Source organism: Leguminivora glycinivorella, chromosome 21 (assembly GCF_023078275.1).
Source record: "Leguminivora glycinivorella isolate SPB_JAAS2020 chromosome 21, LegGlyc_1.1, whole genome shotgun sequence".
NCBI lineage: Eukaryota > Metazoa > Arthropoda > Insecta > Lepidoptera > Tortricidae > Leguminivora > Leguminivora glycinivorella.
Window position 1 is genome coordinate 1,367,810 of NC_062991.1, and position 22,207 is coordinate 1,390,016.

General features: G+C 39.4%; 1 protein-coding gene across 1 annotated transcript in view; it reads left to right on the forward strand.

Annotated features, from left to right (window-relative positions):
- Nucleotides 1–22,207, forward strand: part of LOC125237379 (calcium-dependent secretion activator) — a 109,104-nt gene that overhangs the window by 53,189 nt on the left and 33,708 nt on the right. Inside the window, 7 exon segments of the mRNA XM_048144393.1 lie at nt 5,911–6,005; nt 15,582–15,668; nt 16,332–16,425; nt 17,521–17,629; nt 18,242–18,409; nt 19,266–19,441; nt 20,715–20,800. Coding sequence (XP_048000350.1) covers nt 5,930–6,005; nt 15,582–15,668; nt 16,332–16,425; nt 17,521–17,629; nt 18,242–18,409; nt 19,266–19,441; nt 20,715–20,800 — 796 coding nt within the window. The 5' untranslated portion in view covers nt 5,911–5,929.

Consider the following 22,207-nt stretch of genomic DNA (forward strand, 5'->3'; position numbering starts at 1 on the left):
ACTTAACATTCACTAAAGAAAATTGCAGTAAAGGACCAACTTTCGTGATGGATCACGCGAAACCTATAAGTGCTAGAACCAAAGTATCAATGAACGATTTGTAGTAAATTTATCAAGGATTACTTTTTTCCTACACGATTTTTCTGTATCTAAAACGGTTTTGTCAGAAATCGCGAAAAACCGCATTTTCGGCTATTTAAGGGGGGGAAGAGGGGTGACGCAGAGGGGGGAGGGATGGGGAGGGTTGATGAAAAATAACTTCGGCCTGTAATGTACATATCCCAATCAAAAAAAATCTTCCATTAATTATGCCAACATTTTCATACATAACTTTCCAGAAGCAACGGACTAATAGTCAAATTCGACATCAAAGTCGGAGTTAGAGTAAGCACCATGCCACATTCTCTAAATGGCCGCCATACACAGATCCTGAACTTTATTTTTTTAAAATAACAGTGGCTAGACTATGTCCAGATATTCTGCTTTGTGGATCATGTGTCGTTGAGGTTCGCACCGTACAATTTTTTTTCGCAATCGTATCGTCTTTTACGCACTTTGTGAATTTTCTAGTAGCATTTGTCCGGAATCGTAATTGGTACTCGGGAGGATTAAGTCAATACTATCTAAACCATATGCTTTACGTCGAGCTTCTAGGACAAAATGTGTACGTTATTATGTGCCTTATTAAGCCCATGTCTTGTTATAAGAAAAAAATCTAATAGCAAATAAATACGGCTACTCAAAGTTGTCTTCATACTTAACGATACAGTCTTTATAGCATTAACATAATGGTGCTCTGCCGTATACAGAGTTGTGCTAAAGATGACTTAGATGACTTACCTACCTACTAGATGAAACATATCACTTAGGTACACGGTGACCGTGCAAATGTCGCGGGCCATAAAAATTGACAAATCGCGATATAAATATGAATAACTAATCGTAACTTTCCAACTATTGTAAGTTAAAAATGTGCTTAGTTGGCTACTTAGGTACTAGAACCAATGATGGTGTAAATGAATTTATACGTATAATTTATGTATAGGACTAGCTTTTGCCCGCGGCTTCGCTCGCGTTAGAAAGAGACAAAAGATAGCCTATGTCACTCTCCATCCCTTCAACTATCCACTTCCACCTCCACTTCAAAAATCACGTCAATTCGTCGTCACTCCGTTTCGCCGTGAAAGACGGACAAACAAACAGACACACACACTTTCCCATTAATTTATTTATTTATTTAATCTTTATTGCACAACAAAATAAGGTACAAATGGCGGACTTAATGCCTCAAGGCATTCTCTACCAGTCAACCAATGGGCTAAACCAGAAAGATTAAGTAGGTGCAGTGTCTTAATAAAAAGAAGGAAAAGGAAACTGTAACCTTAACCTTAATAACTATTTATAATATTAGTATGGATTTACAATCTTCAATACTAAGAATCGTACCTCCATTATAGCGCCATCTATTAAATACCATAACTACACTGATGATATGCCTACAAAATTTTTTTTTTCGAAATGTGTATTGATTGACGTGATTATCATGATATAAAAATAAAGAAACATGGCATTTGTTGTTATAAAAACTAAAAACATACAAAAATATTTAGGGAAAATATGATTTTGGCCATTTCCAGGCTGCGAAACAGCGCCATCTAGTTTTAAGCCTAAACCCATATATTTCTGGGGTACGCTTTTTTGTATGGGTTTCGTCTACTGTCCCGGTATAGGTTTTGTTTTATGGCAGCCCTGATAAGTTACGCCTTTTTGAGAAAAACTAAATGATGGCTAACGAAAATACATTATGACTTAAGACTTTATGAGAAGTAATAGACACCCCGGGATAACAAAGGTTATGACTACGTATATACGTAGAGGACTAATAGTTTAACAACTCGCTTTAAATCGTAGCCAAATAGCACTAGACCATAGTGTTGTGTTTCTGCCGGTGAGTAAGGCTGCCAGAGCTCAACGAGGGTGCGGTGTGCTGATGGTGGAAGGACCTACGGAACTAATTTGTTCCGTCTAATTGTCCTTTGAGTCGTCGGCAACCCGAACCCTCCTTGGAACTTGTACACAGGGAGTGTACAAGTTTCTAATGGGTTGGCAACGCGCATGTGACACTCCTTGAGTTGCAGGCGTCCATATGTTACGGTGGCCGCTTTCCATCAGGCGGACCGTATACTTTGTTTGCCACCGACGTAGTAAAAAAAAGAATGACTATGCACAGAGGATGAATTGTAAATTCATTATACGCGATTTAATCCGTTTCCACAGTTTTATTTCACAGAGTGAGTGAGTGAGACTAGTTTAACAACACGGTATAGCAGTGACTATTTTAAAATCGTAGTCTATTCGTGGTAGTCCAGGTAAGAAATATAAAAGCACGTAATGAACTGAAAGTTTTAATGAGCGCTAGAGCCTTGAGTTGAATATAGCCCTGAAAGCTAAGTAGGGGTATCGTGAAAGATGAAAGCTTGAAAGCTGCCACATTTGCTAGGTTTAAGTTTGGATCGTTTAAAATTTGTTGCTATTATTTCTACTCTTAATAACAGACATTTTTAAGTAGGTACACATACCTATGTATAAAACAACAGTAAAATTATGGATCGGAAGGGATTCACATTCAGTAACTTTTAAAAACTATAAATATTTTAGACTTATACTTTTTCATATAAATTAAAGTATTCGTTTCAATGTACGCCGTCATTAATAAATATTCGTAGTATATAAGTAGCGTACTATGACTATGGGATATGGGTTAAATTGTGGCGTAGGCGAGAGGCTGGCAACCTGTCACTGCAATGTCACAGTTTCGTTTTCTTTCAACCCCTTATTTGCCAAGTGGCACTGAAGCTTTAGTAGTTTCATGTGTTCTGCCTACCCCTTTATGGGATACAGGCGTGATTGTATGTATGTATGTAATTATGTATAAGTAGCGTCTTTGAAAAAACGTTGAACGTCGCTGAACTGAAGTTGGTCAGTTTGAAGACCTACAGTAAAATTATATTTCGGCATGAACCGCTCCCCAGCTAAGCGCACAAGTCTAGCAAAACATTACATGACCCTATTACATTACACACAATCCGAAACAAACAAAAATGTTCTAGCATTAAACCCTTCGCAGGTAACATACAGAATACAAATTTACAGAAGGTCTACTACGATTAAATAAGACTACATATAATTGGGCATCTTTCGATTGCCCATTTTCGGGTTGGATGAAACACCAGATTTTGAAAGCTGGTTAAAATCGAAGAAATAAATATTTTACGCCCGCCAAAAAAAAGCTTACACAGCCTCTATCCCTTCCACCAGACAGTCTTAAAAATTCATAATCTTAAAAAAAATTGTATGCAATTGACACTGACAGATCTGTCAGTGTCTTGTCAGTGTCAGTTTGAACTGTCAGATTGCATTCAAGTTTTTTTTAAGATTATGAATTTTTAAGACTGTCTGTGGGAGGCCTTTCCCTTCAACTCACCACTGTTTCGAGAAAATTTAAACATCCCAGACTTATTTGATTATAATTAAAAAAAAAATTCAAAATATTTATTCAGCAAATAGGCCATAGGGGCACTTTTACACGTCAGATACATTTTAACATAATTTTTATATTTGAATTTAAATTACACAATTGACACAATACTAATTTTGCCTAATATATAACGCTACTATATACAATTATTCATATTAGTGCTTTTTAACATATAGGTTAAATACTTACTCGTAAATACTTGTCACAGCGGCAAACGGCGAGATAACGCAAGGAGGATGATGACTTACTCGTAAATACTGAAATTAACACAGCCCCGGAAGATGTTTTATGTAAAAAGAATCAACATGTCACATATAAAAAAAAACCTTATCGACTTTCAAAAGTCGGTTTTGGCCCTATTCACCCCAAATTACTGTAGCTTTTTATTACTTTAGTTTTTCTAGGACACTAGAACAGAAAAACAATAAATAGATATTAACTGGCACCAAGTAGATACTTAGCTGGCTTTTCGCTTGATTGTAGTTGCCAAAAATAAAACTCTGCTTGGCGTAGGCTATAAAAGAGATGTCCTATTTGGCATGAGTTCAGTCATTCGAATCAGGGGAAGGCATTTGCGATTGGGATTCCGATCGATCAAGAGGCTCAAAGGTTAAGTGAAACAAATTCCTCTTTAAGTTGGAGCTTCGAGTTTGCACTTTGTTTTTACTTTTGTTATTTGTATACATGGTTTAATTGGGAAACTGAAAGACTTTTAAAGACTTTGAATTAAGTAGGTATACGTTTTTGGATTTAAGTAGGCTAGTTTCAGACTTAACCAAAGACCAATAAAAAAAATCTCATCGTTACTCAGTATAAAAATCAAAAGACAAAAAATATATGTCGAGTGCTAGTTTAAAAAATAAATACAACTGTTTGCTGAATTTAATTACGGACCTACTGCTATTTTTTTTTCTTTATTTTAGCCTCAGAAATCCCTGACTAAAATCTTTCGGTTTCCTCTGCTTGCATCCATATCCATACTAATATTATAAATGGGAAAGTGTGTGTGTCTGTTTGTTTGTCCGTCTTTCACGGCAAAACGGACCGATGAATTGTCGTGATTTTTTAAGTGGAGATAGTTGAAGGGATGGAAAGTGACATAGGCTACTTTTTGTCTCTTTCTAATGCGAGCGAAGCCGCGGACAAAAGCTAGTCTTTTATAATTTAGGTACTGTCCCAACGATTTGGTTTATAAAAGAATGTTCCTTCTGTTTGTTATCTACTCTGTGTCAGTCTGCGGCAGTACTTTGTAATTGCTCATGTTAGGTGCTCAGTGCTTTTGAGTAGGCACTAGGTGCGGACTTAATTACGGTTTTAACTATTATTTTACAACCTTAATTATTTATTTAATTTCAACTTCATATGAACTTTGTTTTTAAAATAACCTTTGCTTAACTATTTGGTTTTAGAAATTATAAACTGAAATATAGGATAGACCGGAGATAAAAGGAGAGACAAAGACATATGTAACTCCGTATAGACAGATAAAGTCTAAGAAAAAACGTACCTCAAAACCATAAAGAAAAAGGTACGGTGACCAAAATGGCCATACATATTTGGGGAACGCTCGGCTAGATGGCGCTAATATTAATATGTGACATTTTAACACATATCAAGCTAAGAATATGGGCCAAATTGTCAAAACAGAGGTTCAAAAGTCTTAAGCCCGTGTCGAGAGATGGCAGTCTATGCACTGTGATTACACATTATACTTTGACAGTAACTCTCTATATACTCGATCCTCTGTGGTATTTTTTTATACTACGTCGGTGGCAAATAAGCATACGGCCCGCCTGACGGAAAGCGGTCATCGTTACCTGTGGACGCCTGCAACTCAAGGAGAGTCACGTGCGCGTTGCCAACCCATTAGAAGGGAGGAGGAAGGTGGGTTTGGGTTGCCGACGACTCAAAGGACAATAGACGGAACAAATTAATGCCGTATGTCCTTCCGTCACCAGCACACCGCACCCTCGTTGAGCTCTGGTAGTCTTTTCACAGGCAGGAACACAACACTATAAGTGGGGTCTAGTGCTATTTGGCTGCGGTCTTCTGTAAGGCGGAGGTACTTCCCCAGTAGGCCTAGCACATGATGGCCGCGGGAGTATGTCGCCGCGAGATAGACTACCCGTCCTTATGTCATTAATACAGTTAGAAGAAGACGTGGCATCTATCTCGCGGCGACATACTCCCGCGGCCATCATGTGCTAGGCCTACTGTTGGGCTCTGCTCTAGATTCGAGCGAGATGATATCCGCTATTCGGTGCCCTAGCATACAAAGCGGAATATCATTAATGTACTATTGTTAATGGTAATGCACTATTATCACCCGTATAATTGTTATCATCAATTAAGCATGATTAAATTTGTTGCAGGAGGTAGTTGTAAGGCACAATGATCGACCCGAGCTCATCGGAAGAGGACAGCGAGGATGAACACAAGAAGCAGCCCACCAACAAACTACAGCCTGGTACGGTTTTACACTAGCACGTAGTTCTATATCCCGTGGAGCGACCTCCCGCCAAAATTCAAAATGGCCGTAAGTGCCCAGCGAATTTGAGTAGAAAAACTTGAGGTTACCTTTTGATACTTCATTTGAATTTGTGCTTATGTTTTTTTTAACACGCTTTTATTAGGTCGTCGTGTATGTAACTAACTATGTAATGGAATCTGCGGAGGCTAATTTAACCATCTTCCAAGGATCGTAGCGTAATGAAAATTGGCAGCTATATGTAGTTCCGATGACAATACAATAATATGGTACTGTTGAGCTGATCTGATGATGGAGTCGGAAGATATGAACTGGAACTACATGATGGAACATCGTATCATAGCCGTTTTTGGGTTTCTTAGAAAAGTCTTGTAATGAACTTTGACTACAATTAGGTTTCAAGGTCTGATGATGGAGCCGGAAGATATGAACTGGAACTACATGATGGAACATCGTATCATAGCTGTTTTTGGGCTTCTTAGAAAAGTCTTGTAATGAACTTTGACTACGATTAGGTTTCAAGGTCTGATGATGGAGCCGGAAGATATGAACTGGAACTACATGATGGAACATCGTATCATAGCTGTTTTTGGGCTTCTTAGGAAAGTCTTGTAATGAACTTTGACTACAATTAGGTTTCAAGGTCTGATGATGGAGCCGGAAGATATGAGCTGGAACTACATGATGGAACATCGTGTCATAGCTGTTTTTGGGCTTCTTAGAAAAGTCTTGTAATGAACTTTGACTACGATTAGGTTTCAAGGTCTGATGATGGAGCCGGAAGATATGAACTGGAACTACATGATGGAACATCGTATCATAGCTGTTTTTGGGCTTCTTAGAAAAGTCTTGTAATGAACTTTGACTACGATTAGGTTTCAAGGTCTGATGATGGAGCCGGAAGATATGAACTGGAACTACATGATGGAACATCGTATCATAGCTGTTTTTGGGCTTCTTAGAAAAGTCTTGTAATGAACTATGACTACGATTAGGTTTCAAGGCCTGATGATGGTGCCGGAAGATAAGAACAGAAAAAGGAGGGGGGGGGGGGCTCGAGGGGGGAAGCATGAAAGAAAGATAAACGTTGTATTTTAAATAAGTTGGGTTAAGGTTTTCTTGTGATCCTTAAGAGCAAAGAAAAGGGGGGCTCGGGGGGCGAAGCCCCCGCATAAAAGAAAGATCAACGTAGTATTTAAGATAAGTTGGGTTAGCGTTTTATTGTGACCTTTAAGAGCAAACAAAGGGGGGCTCGGGGGCGAAGCCCCCGCATGAAAGAAAGATCAACGTAGTATTTAAGATAAGTTGGGTTAGCGTTTTCTTGTGATCCTTAAGAGCAAAGAAAAGGGGGCTCGGGGGCGAAGCCCCCGCAAAGAATAAACATTAACGTAGTATTTAAGATAAGTTGGGTTAGCGTTTTCTTGTGACCTTTAAGAGCAAACAAAGGGGGCTCGGGGGCGAAGCCCCCGCATAAAAGAAAGATTAACGTAGTATTTAAAATAAGTTGGGTTAGCGTTTTCTTGTGACATTTCAGAGCAAACAAAGGGGGCTCGGGCGAAGCCCCCACATAAAATAAAGATCAACGTTGTATTTAAAATAAGTTGGGTTAAGGTTTTCTTGTGACCTTTAAGAGCAAACAAAGGGGGGCTCGGGGGGCGAAGCCCCCCGCATGAAAGAAAGATCAACGTAGTATTTAGAATAAATTAATTTAGCGTTTTCTTGTGACCTTTAAGAGCAAACAAAGGGGGGCTCGGGGGGCGAAGCCCCCGCATGAAAGAAAGATCAACGTAGTATTTAAGATAAGTTGGGTTAGCGTTTTCTTCTGACCTTTAAGAGCAAACAAAGGGGGCTCTGTGGGCGAAGCCCCCGCATAAAAGAAAGATCAACGTAGTATTTAAAATAAGTTGTGATAGCGTTTTCTTGTGACCTTTAAGAGCAAACAAAGGGGCTCGGGGGCGAAGCCCCCGCATGAAAGAAAGATCAACGTAGTATTTAAGATAAGTTGGGTTAGCGTTTTCTTCTGACCTTTAAGAGCAAACAAACGGGGGCTCGGGGGGCGAAGCCCCCCGCATAAAAGAAAGATTAACGTAGTATTTAAAATAAGTTGGGATAGCGTTTTCTTGTGACCTTTCAGAGCAAACAAAGGGGGGCTCGGGGGGCGAAGCCCCCGCATGAAAGAAAGATCAACGTAGTATTTAAGATAAGTTAGCGTTTTCTTGTGACCTTTAAGAGCAAACAAAGGGGAAGGTTTTCATGAAAGAAAGATCAACGTAGTATTTAAGATAAGTTGGGTTAGCGTTTTCTTGTGATCCTTAAGAGCAAAGAAAAGGGGGCTCGGGGGGCGAAGCCCCCGCAAAAAAGAAAGATTAACGTAGTATTTAAGATAAGTTGGGTTAGCGTTTTCTTGTGACCTTTAAGAGCAAACAAAGGGGGCTCGGGGGCGAAGCCCCCGCATGAAAGAAAGATCAACGTAGTATTTAAGATAAGTTGGGTTAGCGTTTTCTTGTGATCCTTAAGAGCAAAGAAAAGGGGGGCTCGGGGGGCGAAGCCCCCCGCAAAAAAGAAACATTAACGTAGTATTTAAGATAAGTTGGGTTAGCGTTTTCTTGTGACCTTTAAGAGCAAACAAAGGGGGACTCGGGGGGCGAAGCCCCCCGCATGAAAGAAAGATCAACGTAGTATTTAAGATAAGTTGGGTTAGCGTTTTCTTGTGATCCTTAAGAGCAAAGAAAGGGGGGGCTCGGGGGCGAAGCCCCCGCAAAAATAAACATTAACGTAGTATTTAAGATAAGTTGGGTTAGCGTTTTCTTGTGACCTTTAAGAGCAAACAAAGGGGGGGGCTCGGGGGCGAAGCCCCCGCATAAAAGAAAGATTAACGTAGTATTTAAAATAAGTTGGGTTAGCGTTTTCTTGTGACCTTTCAGAGCAAACAAAGGGGGCTCGGGGGCGAAGCCCCCACATAAAATAAAGATCAACGTTGTATTTAAAATAAGTTGGGTTAAGGTTTTCTTGTGACCTTTAAGAGCAAACAAAGGGGGCTCGGGGGCGAAGCCCCCGCATGAAAGAAAGATCAACGTAGTATTTAGAATAAATTAATTTAGCGTTTTCTTGTGACCTTTAAGAGCAAACAAAGGGGGGCTCGGGGGCGAAGCCCCCGCATGAAAGAAAGATCAACGTAGTATTTAAGATAAGTTGGGTTAGCGTTTTCTTCTGACCTTTAAGAGCAAACAAAGGGGGCTCTGTGGGCGAAGCCCCCCGCATAAAAGAAAGATCAACGTAGTATTTAAAATAAGTTGTGATAGCGTTTTCTTGTGACCTTTAAGAGCAAACAAAGGGGGGCTCGGGGGGCGAAGCCCCCCGCATGAAAGAAAGATCAACGTAGTATTTAAGATAAGTTGGGTTAGCGTTTTCTTCTGACCTTTAAGAGCAAACAAACGGGGGCTCGGGGGCGAAGCCCCCGCATAAAGAAAGATTAACGTAGTATTTAAAATAAGTTGGGATAGCGTTTTCTTGTGACCTTTCAGAGCAAACAAAGGGGGCTCGGGGGCGAAGCCCCCGCATGAAAGAATGATCAACGTAGTATTTAAGATAAGTTGGGTTAGCGTTTTCTTGTGACCTTTAAGAGCAAACAAAGGGGGGTTCTGTGGGCGAAGCCCCCATAAAAGAAAGATCAACGTAGTATTTAAAATAAGTTGTGATAGCGTTTTCTTGTGACCTTTAAGAGCAAACAAAGGGGGCTCGGGGGCGAAGCCCCCGCATGAAAGAAAGATCAACGTAGTATTTAAGATAAGTTGGGTTAGCGTTTTCTTCTGACCTTTAAGAGCAAACAAACGGGGGCTCGGGGGGCGAAGCCCCCCGCATAAAAGAAAGATTAACGTAGTATTTAAAATAAGTTGGGATAGCGTTTTCTTGTGACCTTTCAGAGCAAACAAAGGGGGGCTCGGGGGGCGAAGCCCCCCGCATGAAAGAATGATCAACGTAGTATTTAAGATAAGTTGGGTTAGCGTTTTCTTGTGATCCTTAAGAGCAAAGAAAAGGGGGGCTCGGGGGGCGAAGCCCCCGCAAAAAAGAAAGATTAACGTAGTATTTAAGATAAGTTGGGTTAGCGTTTTCTTGTGACCTTTAAGAGCAAACAAAGGGGGGCTCGGGGGGCCAAGCCCCCCGCATGAAAGAAAGATCAACGTAGTATTTAAGATAAGTTGGGTTAGCGTTTTCTTGTGATCCTTAAGAGCAAAGAAAAGAGGGGCTCGGGGGGCGAAGCCCCCCGCATGAAAGAAAGATCAACGTAGTATTTAAGATAAGTTGGGTTAGCGTTTTCTTCTGACCTTTAAGAGCAAACAAAGGGGGGCTCGGGGGGCGAAGCCCCCCGCATAAAAGAAAGATTAACGTAGTATTTAAAATAAGTTGGGTTAGCGTTTTCTTGTGACCTTTCAGAGCAAACAAAGGGGGGCTCGGGGGCGAAGCCCCCGCATAAAGAAAGATCAACGTAGTATTTAAGATAAGTTGGGTTAAGCGTTTTCTTGTGACCTTTAAGAGCAAACAAAGGGGGCTCGGGGGCGAAGCCCCCGCATAAAAGAAAGATCAACGTAGTATTTAGAATAAATTGGTTTAGCGTTTTCTTGTGACCTTTAAGAGCAAACAAAGGGGGGCTCGGGGGCGAAGCCCCCGCATGAAAGAAAGATCAACGTAGTATTTAAGATAAGTTGGGATAGCGTTTTCTTGTGACCTTTAAGAGCAAACAAAGGGGGGCTCGGGGGCGAAGCCCCCGCATGAAAGAAAGATCAACGTAGTATTTAAGATAAGTTGGGTTAGCGTTTTCTTCTGACCTTTAAGAGCAAACAAAGGGGGGCTCGGGGGCGAAGCCCCCATAAAAGAAAGATCAACGTAGTATTTAAAATAAGTTGGGATAGCGTTTTCTTGTGACCTTTAAGAGCAAACAAAGGGGGGGCTCGGGGGCGAAGCCCCCGCATGAAAGAAAGATCAACGTAGTATTTAAGATAAGTTGGGTTAGCGTTTTCTTCTGACCTTTAAGAGCAAATAAAGGGGGGCTCGGGGGCGAAGCCCCCGCATAAAAGAAAGATTAACGTAGTATTTAAAATAAGTTGGGATAGCGTTTTCTTGTGACCTTTCAGAGCAAACAAAGGGGGCTCGGGGGCGAAGCCCCCGCATGAAAGAAAGATCAACGTAGTATTTAAGATAAGTTGGGTTAGCGTTTTCTTGTGACCTTTAAGAGCAAACAAAGGGGGGCTCGGGGGGCGAAGCCCCCCGCATGAAAGAAAGATCAACGTAGTATTTAAGATAAGTTGGGTTAGCGTTTTCTTGTGATCCTTAAGAGCAAAGAAAAGGGGGCTCGGGGGGCGAAGCCCCCCGCAAAAAAGAAAGATTAACGTAGTATTTAAAATAAGTTGGGTTAGCGTTTTCTTGTGACATTTCAGAGCAAACAAAGGGGGGCTCGGGGGCGAAGCCCCCCGCATAAAAGAAAGATCAACGTTGTATTTAAAATAAGTTGGGTTAAGGTTTTGTTGTGACCTTTAAGAGCAAACAAAGGGGGGCTCGGGGGCGAAGCCCCCGCATGAAAGAAAGATCAACGTAGTATTTAGAATAAATTGGTTTAGCGTTTTCTTGTGACCTTTAAGAGCAAACAAAGGGGGATAAGTTCGGGGGTTTTCGAAGCCCCCGAAGCATGAAAGAAAGATCAACGTAGTATTTAAGATAAGTTGGGTTAGCGTTTTCTTGTGACCTTTAAGAGCAAACAAAGGGGGGCTCGGGGGCGAAGCCCCCGCATGAAAGAAAGATCAACGTAGTATTTAAGATAAGTTGGGTTAGCGTTTTCTTCTGACCTTTAAGAGCAAACAAAGGGGGCTCGGGGGCGAAGCCTCCCCTTTAAGCATAAAAAAAAGAAAGATCAACGTAGTATTTAAAATAAGTTGGGATAGCGTTTTCTTGTGACCTTTAAGAAACAAAGGGGCGAAGCCCAAACAAAGAGATCAACGTAGTATTTAAGATAAGTTGGGTTTTTTCTTCTGACCTTTAAGAGCAAACAAAGGGGGGCTCGGGGGCGAAGCCCCCGCATAAAGAAAGATCAACGTAGTATTTAAAATAAGTTGGGATAGCGTTTTCTTGTGACCTTTAAGAGCAAACAAAGAGCGGCTCGCGGGGCGAAGCCCCCCGCATGAAAGAAAGATCAACGTAGTATTTAAGATAAGTTGGGTTAGCGTTTTCTTCTGACCTTTAAGAGCAAATAAAAGTATTTAGGATAAGTTGGGTTAGCGTTTTCTTGTGACCTTTAAGAGCAAACAAAGGGGGCTCGGGGGCGAAGCCCCCGCATAAAAGAAAGATAAACGTTGTATTTAAAATAAGTTGGGTTAGGGTTTTCTTGTTACCCTTAAGAGTAACGAAAAGGGGGCTCGGGGGCGAAGCCCCCGCATAAAAGAAAGATCAACGCTGTATTTAAAATAAGTTGGGTAATGGTTTTCCTGTGACCCTTAAGAGCAAATAAAGGGGGCTCGGCAAAAAAGAAATACTTAAATTTTGTTTGAATTAGTTGAAATGTGACAATATTTTCTAATCGAGTCAAACAAAATTCCACTAGCTGAGAGCTTCAAAACAATGTATGGCGAAAGTATGTCTCTCTAATGTCTTCAAAAAGTCCGCGATGGCGATAGCACATGTCTATATTGTCTATCTTTTACGGATAACTTACTAGGTATAAACATTTTTATGATAATACCGTAATAAGAAGGTAGCCGCTATTATTAAGTATCAATTAGCAATAAGTACACGTTAAGCCACAAATGGCATGTAAAATCCGCCTACTTGAAATAAATTTATGTATAAATGTTAAAAGTATTTCATTATTAATGACTAAAAAGTATAAAATAAATTAATAGTTTAAAAAACACTATAAAACACGCTTTTATAAATGCACGTAAAAGCCAAAAATAAATTATGGATCGTTCAAGTTGTCTCTATTTGTGAGCTGAAGTTTAAAAACTATGTGCTTTTAATTATAATATTTGATTGTAAAAGCGTGGGGCGCTGGAACAGGAAAGACTTTCTTGTAAACAAATACTAATCCGAACTTCCTGGCGAATGAAGTTGCATAAGAACATAACGTTTACATATGCCGCCTAAGGGTTACCAAAAAGAACCAAAGATATCTCGTCCACGAACAAGAACTCTGCATCCTGTCACTGTAGACACTTTCCCCTTTTGTACTTTGATTACCGGAAAAAAGCGGCGTTCTAAGTGTCGGTGACTGTCGACTCTCCTCGCTACTAGCGCATATTTTGTCTGAGTTCGACAAACTGGTACCTACTTTGAACACTGACTTTTAATTGATTTGACTGTTTAATGTAGAACCCAGTTAGCGCGTCAATCTGTGTAACCTCCTTCCCGTAACATAGCATAATTTGATTTATCAGCAAGTTATACAAAAAGTCTTTCCTGTTCCAGCGCCCCACGCTTTTACAATCAAATATTATAATTAAAAGCACATAGTTTTTAAACTTCAGCTCACAAATAGAGACAACTTGAACGATCCATAATTTATTTTTGGCTTTTACGTGCATTTATAAAAGCGTGTTTTATAGTGTTTTTTAAACTATTAATTTATTACATAACTTGTTCACATATTTCACATTTGTTAAGGGAGTCATGCTAGAACCAATAGTGACATGTACTAAAGAAATGTAAGTATGCATTTTCCTTTCTGTGTTAAGAACTTATGGTAGGTACGTATATTCTTCTAAGTTTCACTCACACTATGACCCTTTTATAATGGAAATCCACATGGAAATGAGTACGTCACAGCCACTTCAGAACCTACCTACCCTGGCTGTTATCGATTCGGTATGATATGATAGCTCCAATGCCACTTGAGGTAATCCGGGTGGAAAACATATTGAGTTAAGCTTATCAGTGTTTAAGTACCAATGGAATTAATCAGATCCTCGCTCCTTATTTATATGCCATGAGCTGGTGCTGCCCTCATTTTGTGGGTTTTTCTATTAAGGTACAGCGGGGCACATTCCGACTGGGGGGAAATGTAACTGATCCATTTTTTCCATGTTTTACAATGTTTGCATTATTAAATAGAGTGTCCACCGGTTATATGTGGTAGGTGTAGGTAATAATGGAAAAAATGGATTAGTTACAATTGCCCCCCAGTCGAGATTTGTCCCGCTGTACCTTAAAGATTTTTTGTCCAATTGAACAAAAAACAATATATACCGGGTGGTTCCTGATAATGAACCTGCGTGTCGAATTTAACGGAAAACGAAAAAAACGCATTGTATGGAAACTAGATGCCCTTGCAGTTAGAATGCAGCTAGATTGCAATCCACCTGTATAGGCATTTGGAATATTTTTCAACCAAAACGTTATTATCTACTGAATCTTCTTGCAAAATATTGTACCCGTGCAGTTTCAGAATTTGGGTCCCCCCAATTAGCGTAAGTTGTTAACAAAAATTAATTCGCTGTCAGTTTTGTGACAACAATTAAGCATAAAATCTGTCTAAACATTTACTTTTTCACATTCTGAATGTAGATTATAGCTTAAAGTTTAATGTACTTAATTAATACAAAAACAATATTTTTATTGAAATGTCATACTTAATTATCGTCACAAAACTGACAGTGAGTTATTTTTTTTTCAGTACAGTTGGTGTTTTTTTTACGCACTAGTGCGAGAAGTGGTTCATTATATGCCAGGTCGAAACTTCGGAGGGCCATCTGTACTGAAAAACGTCGTACGATACACGTGCGAAAAGGAAATTCGTAACTCGTGTCGATTTAAAACACTCCCTTCGGTCGTGTTTTAATTTATCGCCATTCGTTTCGAACTTCCTTTTTACGCATTGTATCGTAATGTACTATTAACGACTTACGCTAATTGGGGGTCTCAAATTCTGTAAATGCCCACCCACGTGCCTGAATTACCTACATTAATTAATAATTAGGAGAATTTAGAATCCATACTAATATTATAAATGGGAAAGTGTGTGTGTCTGTTTGTTTGTCCGTCCTTCACGGCAAAACGGAGCGACGAATTGTCATAATTTTTAAGTGGAGATAGTTGAAGGGATGGAGAGTGACATAGGCTACTTTTTGTCTCTTTCCAACGCGAGCGAAGCTGCGGGCAAAAGCTAGTATTTAATATTAATTGTTATCTTCAATTAAGACCGTGATTCTATTACGAGTCCTAATTGTATACAACTTCTTGTGGGAGTAATTTTGTTTTCATAATGATTTGTCTCAAAATTAATTGTTTTACTCTTAATGACTTGTTTTTTAACCCCTGACGCAAAAACGACTGGCTGTTACAAGTTTGACGTGTCTTTCTATCTTTCTGTCTGTCTGTCTAAGGCATCGTAGCTTCTGAACGGAAGAAACGATATAGATTTCGTTTTTGTTTGAAAGCTGAATTAGTCGGAAGTGTTCTTAGCCATGTTTAATAGAAATTGGTCGACTACGTCGGTTTTCATTTAAATTAAAAATTTGTAGTTGGGTTATTTTAGAGGTACACTTAATTAATGACATGTTTTGTTCACAGTGGCTCCACCTGGCTCGTTGGCAAGCGGGAGGCCGTCGGTCCGAGGCAAGCCGGAGCTACCTCGCGGGTCCACAGCGGGTCTGCAAGGTAACATGTCCAGTCATTAAAGTGCAAGTAGGAAGGCAAGGAGTTACTTCTCTATTCTATACTTGTCGTGAATCTCTAGGGCAGAGGTTCTTTAAGCACGCCCCCTGTCGTTAAAAGATAGATAGATAGATAAAAGCTTTATTTGGATGCTGCAATAACACACAATTACAAATACAATACAGAATAATAAGAAGATAAACTCAAACATACTTAAAATTACGTACACAACATACAAAAAAAAAATACTCGCTAAAAATGAAATGTCCACGCCCCTACTATTACGGTCGGCTGCATCCCATCTGTCACTGAATTTATAAGTAGCATTTGCAAAATGTTTTGTATAGGAATATCCTCCGCACCGTGTGAGGTGTGCAATAAAGAGTTTTTTTTTTTTCAATATGTATTTGGTCGTTTGTATGAAACCTTCCTTTTTTGTTACCAGATTTCTATACATTTTCGGTACCTAGTGGATCTTGCTCAGCATCATGGACTCTATCAGCCTACAAATTTTTATCAAAATCGGAGACGTGATCCAAATGTACAAACTTTTCGGGAATTGCTGACGATGTGTGCAACTTGGCTCGTTATCCCGTGCCCCCTTTTATTGTTGCTGCGACCCCTTGAGGCGCCCCACAGTGCTGTATCTGATGGTGGTCTGTGTAGGTGCGAGTCCCCTCACCACCGCCCCGCTCGCCGCGCCCCTCCACCCCGCCACCCGGCAGCGGGAGCAGGCTGCGCTAGCGCCGCCACCACATGCGTAAGTATCCCACTTTTACTTTAATCTGAATTTATAGGTACTTGAAGTGGTATTCAGAATCAGATATTTAAATAAATAAATATTACAGGACAGTCTTACACAGATTGACTGAGTCCCACGGTAAGCTCAAGATGGCTTGTGTTGTGGGTACTCAGACAACGATATATATATATATACAAATACTCAAACATATATAGAAAACATCTAAGACTCAGGAACAAATGTCTGTGCTCACCACACAAATAAATGCCCTTACCGGGATTCGAACCCGGAACCGCGACTTAGCAGGCATTACGCGCTAGGCCAGACCTACAAATGTGATTATATGACGGACAAAATATGAGCGAAATGATGATGTTTGTTTCAGCCTGGGTAAAAACGGTTTCAACTTTCACGTTCTGCTGATATCTTTGGGTCAAATATTTTTAACGATTCTAGTGAATTCAGTTACTGAATATGATCTATAGCCAAACATAATTTGGATCTGCAAACATTTTAAATGTCTAATTCTAATACCACATTAGCTTTCCTTGAGGCCAATATATTTCAATAACTTGACATTTTCTAGCAGTTTTTGTCCAAAACTGCTATTAACAATAAAAAGTGTATAGTTAATGAAATAGGCTACCTACTTCTTATTACTTCCTTGAAAATCTATCATTCACGCCCATTTCAATTCACGACGCATTATAGAAATATTTGCTAATAGAATTTTTGATTAAGCTTTATAGTTCTTCTTACTTGTTCCTCTTACAAGCTAAAGTAGACGTAGTTTTCTTATAAAGTAGCGCTTAGAAGTAGGTATAGATCATACATGAAACCATACACGTTTGAGCACACTGAACTTTTGTACTTCAAATAAACAATTGTACCTAGAGTGGAACCCTGGAGTACGCCATAGTAAAACTAATATAATGATATAAAATATGGGTTTGATACTATTTTTCTTCTTCAGTACAGTTAAATACTGTAATTATTAATTGGTTTTAGTACAAATGATAAAGAAAAGGACATCAAATGTGTAGATATGTCATGTTCAATGTGGTCAAACGCTTGGCACAATACATTGACCTTCTAATACTATAGATCGTGTAGATCATTCTTGCGCAGGACATCGACCGGGAGCGCGAGCTCCGGGGAGGCGCCGGCGCCGTCGCCGAGTCCTTCTGGGGCCAGCCATTCGGACAAGGACCAAGACCCTCAGGTAAGGCATGAAAGGTACCATTGCTGATTCTATGCATTCCATATATTCCTAATATGGAATTTCTTATAAGCTAAAATAGTATGTACGGAAAGAGATAGAATGTAAAGGGTTCAATATATTTCAAGGCTTCTCTTTCCGAGCAGACTCTTTTCATTCTGTTCAAGAACCGGTGAAGTAAGTAATCTAAGATCCGATCATACAGGACATTTGGTAGACGAAATAGACGGATGGTACGTATACAGAGATAGATGGAGGCATATGCTACGTGATGGAGCAAAAAACACAAGTTTGGAAATAGTACATTAAGATAAAGGAAACAAAAGGAAGTTCGAAACGAGTGGCGATAAATTAAAACACGACCGAAGAGAGGAGGGAAGGGAAGGGAGTCGTTAAATCGACACTAGTTACGAATTTTCTTTTCGCACGTGTATTGTACGACGTTTTTCAGTACAGATTATGGCCCTCCGAAGTTTCGACCTGACAAGAAATGAACTACTTCTCGCACTAGTGCGTCAAAAAAGCACCACCTGTGCTGTAAAAAAGGCCAGCCGTTTTTCCAAAAAGTTTCCAGAGAACAAAACAAATTCTAATAACAATGCAACGTTCTTTTAGGAAAAGATTGAAAAGCTAGAAGAGGACAAGAAGCGCCGACTTCAACTGTACGTGTTCGTGTCTCGATGCATCGCGCACCCTTTCAACGCTAAACAGCCGACAGACATGACGCGACGGCATACCAAGCTCACGCCGCATCAGTTGGAGACCATTCAGGCGCGGTTTCAGGTTAGTCTTTTAATGATTGATTAAGAAAAGTCGAGATGTGACGCGGCCAGAACTAAGTAGGTGACATTAACAAGTTGTTATAAAATATAAAAATTAGGCAAGAGGCAGATAATGGCAAGTGAGTTTCGGATACGAAGCGCCTGGCATCCGTTCAAGTCCGTTGGCTCTGTGCGTAGACGACGGCGTATAGCAGGGCGTTTTTGGATGAGATTAGTCCAACAGTTAAGTGATGATGATGACGAGTGGAAATACGTTCACTCTGACTATAGCCTAATTGCTTCTCACAAGGACCTCACCCAACAAAAGAGTGCACTATTCATAAGGACAACTAGCTGTTAAAACAGATCATCGTCCAGCCATTACAAGAAACTTTTCTTGTATCTTGCACAACCACAGATGTCATATAAACCATAGATCAAGCAAACGTATCTACTTAGCGTGTCAAATGAACTCAGTGAAATCCACTGAGTTGTCCGTCTTTACTCGCAGCTTGCAGCTTTCGGGCGTCAATTTTTGTAAGTTGAAGTCAACCAAAACATAAAAAATGCCTCGTTACGTGATATTCAATTGCAACAACACAAAAATTATGAACAATCAAGAGCCTGAGACATATTTAAAATTACAGGCAAGAATCAACTTCAGTACAAAATTTGACACGCTCGGCCCCTATACAAATATACGAATTTGTTTCTTCTATCTAAATTAAGTTCTGTGTGCACAACCTTAGCGTATATCGTAGGTACCTTACCTAATCTATCATAAACATAAACAAGTTCTGGGCCCGCACAGTCTGACACCATCGATGCGATAAATTGAGTAGGTACATTCTAAACGATTTTTTTTTTAATTCCTCTAGGCATTCCTAAAAGGCGAGACCCAGATCCTCGCGGACGAAGCCTTCCAAAACGCGGTTCAATCGTACCACGACGTGTTCTTGAAGTCGGAGCGAGTGGAACAGATGGTCAGATCAGGAGCTTGCAGCCACCACGACTTTCGCGAGGTCTTCCGGAATAATATCGAGAAGAGAGTCAGGTTTGACTAGAGCTACTGTCATGTAGAAATTTACTGCTTATCGACCCTATGCAGCATTGACAGAGAAGTCGAGAACTCTCCCATCACTTCTGACTTAAAATATCACCGTGTTTGTCGAACGCGGGGCAGGCGTACCACGATGTGTTACCTATAACGACGTAACTTTTAGTACTTACCTAAGAATTTGAAAATTAATTAATGTTAGGTGGGCAGTTTCGCGAAAAAAGATTCAAAACCTTTTCTTTCCAAAATAGGTCAATTAAATGTTTTTCCTACTCAGAATCACGAGCCCTTTCGATCGTACTAGGTAAAAAGTCCCTAATAGAATTTTTCCAATTCGTTACCATGCTTGAAACACTTTGTACAGCGGTTACAAAGTGGAAGTATGCAAAATAATAGAAAATTTTGGGACCATTTTTTTGTCTCTTGTTTGATCTAGATCGAAAGGGCTCGTTATTCTGAGTTGGAAAAACATAAAAATTACCCGCTCTTAGAAAAATATTATTGGTGATTGTTCTCACGAAAATGCCCGCAAGTTTTTAACGCTACGGATTAAAGATTTATTAAAATAAATATTTGAATTTGGTCTCCTAAGGGCTACTTTCACCAACGAAAACGGAGGGTTAACCCGCGATTAACCTACCATTTTATATGCCCGTAAGTTTTTTGCCGTCAGCAGCGTAGGTATTTACCTAAAAAAAATGAACTGTGAATTTTCTAAGTATCTCAACTTCTTAAATGTAACAATTTTGATCTCCGCGTTTATTTTAACGGCTAACAGCAATATCTCGTGGATACCACAAGTCTTTTGCTGTCCGTGCAGTGAAACTATGGAATGAACTGCCCGTCTCGTTTAGGCAGGCACATTCGGTCGCGTCGCTCAAGGAGAGGTTAAAGAAGCTATGGTTATCTGACTAATTTGCCTTGTTGCTTTGTATATATTTTGTGTTCCTTGTCAACTCTTTAGTGTATCTTTCACATTCCTTTTTGTGTGATATAGTTAGGTTTATCCTATTACTGTGTGTGTATTTATTTATTTATTAATTATTTATATATTATTTGCCCATTGTCTTTATGGTACCATGTTGTACAAATTGCGGAATTTGTTACCCTCTTCAAGTTTTCTCTCTCATTTACTCAAAGGATAACTGGAAGAGATCCCTCAAAGGGATAAATTCGCCTTTGTACTTCACATCTCAATGTATGCTGAGTTACTACTACTACTAATATTTTAAACATTATAGATTTTTTCAATATCGCGTTGTTTTCTCAGGTCTTTGCCAGAAATCGATGGATTAAGTAAAGAAACAGTGTTAACATCGTGGCTAGCTAAATTCGACTGTATCATGAAAGGAACTGGTAAGTCATATAAATACTAACATGATTTCAATCGTAACCGGGCTAACCAAGGGTCAATGTTACCAATGTTGATAAAATCTATCCTAAATACTTTTATGGCACCATTTACTTCATTAATTAGTTGTTTGCGTTTCTAAATACCATTGGAATAGAAAATAGTACATCAACTACTAACAACATGTGTTTTATTGATTTTTTCAATAATTAATAACAATGTTATTTTCAAACTCGAAATCTGTATCAACTTTTTCAATAAATTTGACTAGAGTGATGATAACGTTTGAAGATGATATTTAAGATAGATTTGTAAGTAGTATTTTAGTCACATTGGCTCTTTTAGTCTTTTGTGTATTGGGAAACGGATTGAAAAGCATGAGTGTTAAGCATCAGTTGTTGAAAGAGCTTATGTTTGCCAAGCCTTTGGTTGTTTGTAAAACCGTGTGCTCATCGGTAGAAGGTGTATGTCCTTAGACCCATCAGTCAGTACAATCAATAAACTTAAAAACAGTACTGACATTACAAGAATCCTGTACAAAGACATTGAAATCATTACACAAGAAATGATCATTGAAGTTACTGAACAGATTGACTCTTCAGATAAACTAACAGCCATGAACCTACTGCCTTTTGCATCAATGTCGTCATCGAATCAGTGTATGATGCAACCAAATAATTATAATGGATTACAGAGTGGAATTGCGACATTAACTTCTCGTTCAATGTTTAGGCACTCTCTGGATCAACTAGTGCAAAATGTTCCATATTAATGTTTAGTGTAACAATGTTAACTATTTTATGTCCCAATTTCATTTCTACGTATGATAATGTGTGATTATTACGATTTTAATTTTGCTATTTTACATTTTTAAGAATATCTATGTAACCTCAATAAAATGTAATATTCCCAGTATCAATCATCACACGTATCAGTTCCAATCATTGTGTTTGTACCGTAGATAAATAAATGTAAATCAAATCAGATCCAGTGCTCTAGCAAACTAAATCACACCCTTAGATCAACTATGTTCTTGACAATAAAATTAATCTTTAGTTAAATCAATTTCAAGATGTCCACGTGCACTAGTTTGCTAAGTACCATCCTGAACTCAATGTACCTGATACTGTGTGTCGCCTGCGTCTGTCTCACTCTCTGTGTTTCTCTCCCTTTCTCTCACGACATGTCTCTCTCACAATCCCAGGAATAACAGGTATCACTCGACTGTTCATTGTTTCCTCTGTAGCTTCAGTCACGTGTGATTGCTTGACTTTTTGATATTTTCTTGTAGTTTCTTTGTTTGAATTTTCAAAGTCCGTTTTAAAACAAACAACTTTATTATATTTCCCGGCTACCTTAGTTGATTTAACTTTTTTAATAATTTTTAATTGAATTCATCATTCATCAATGAT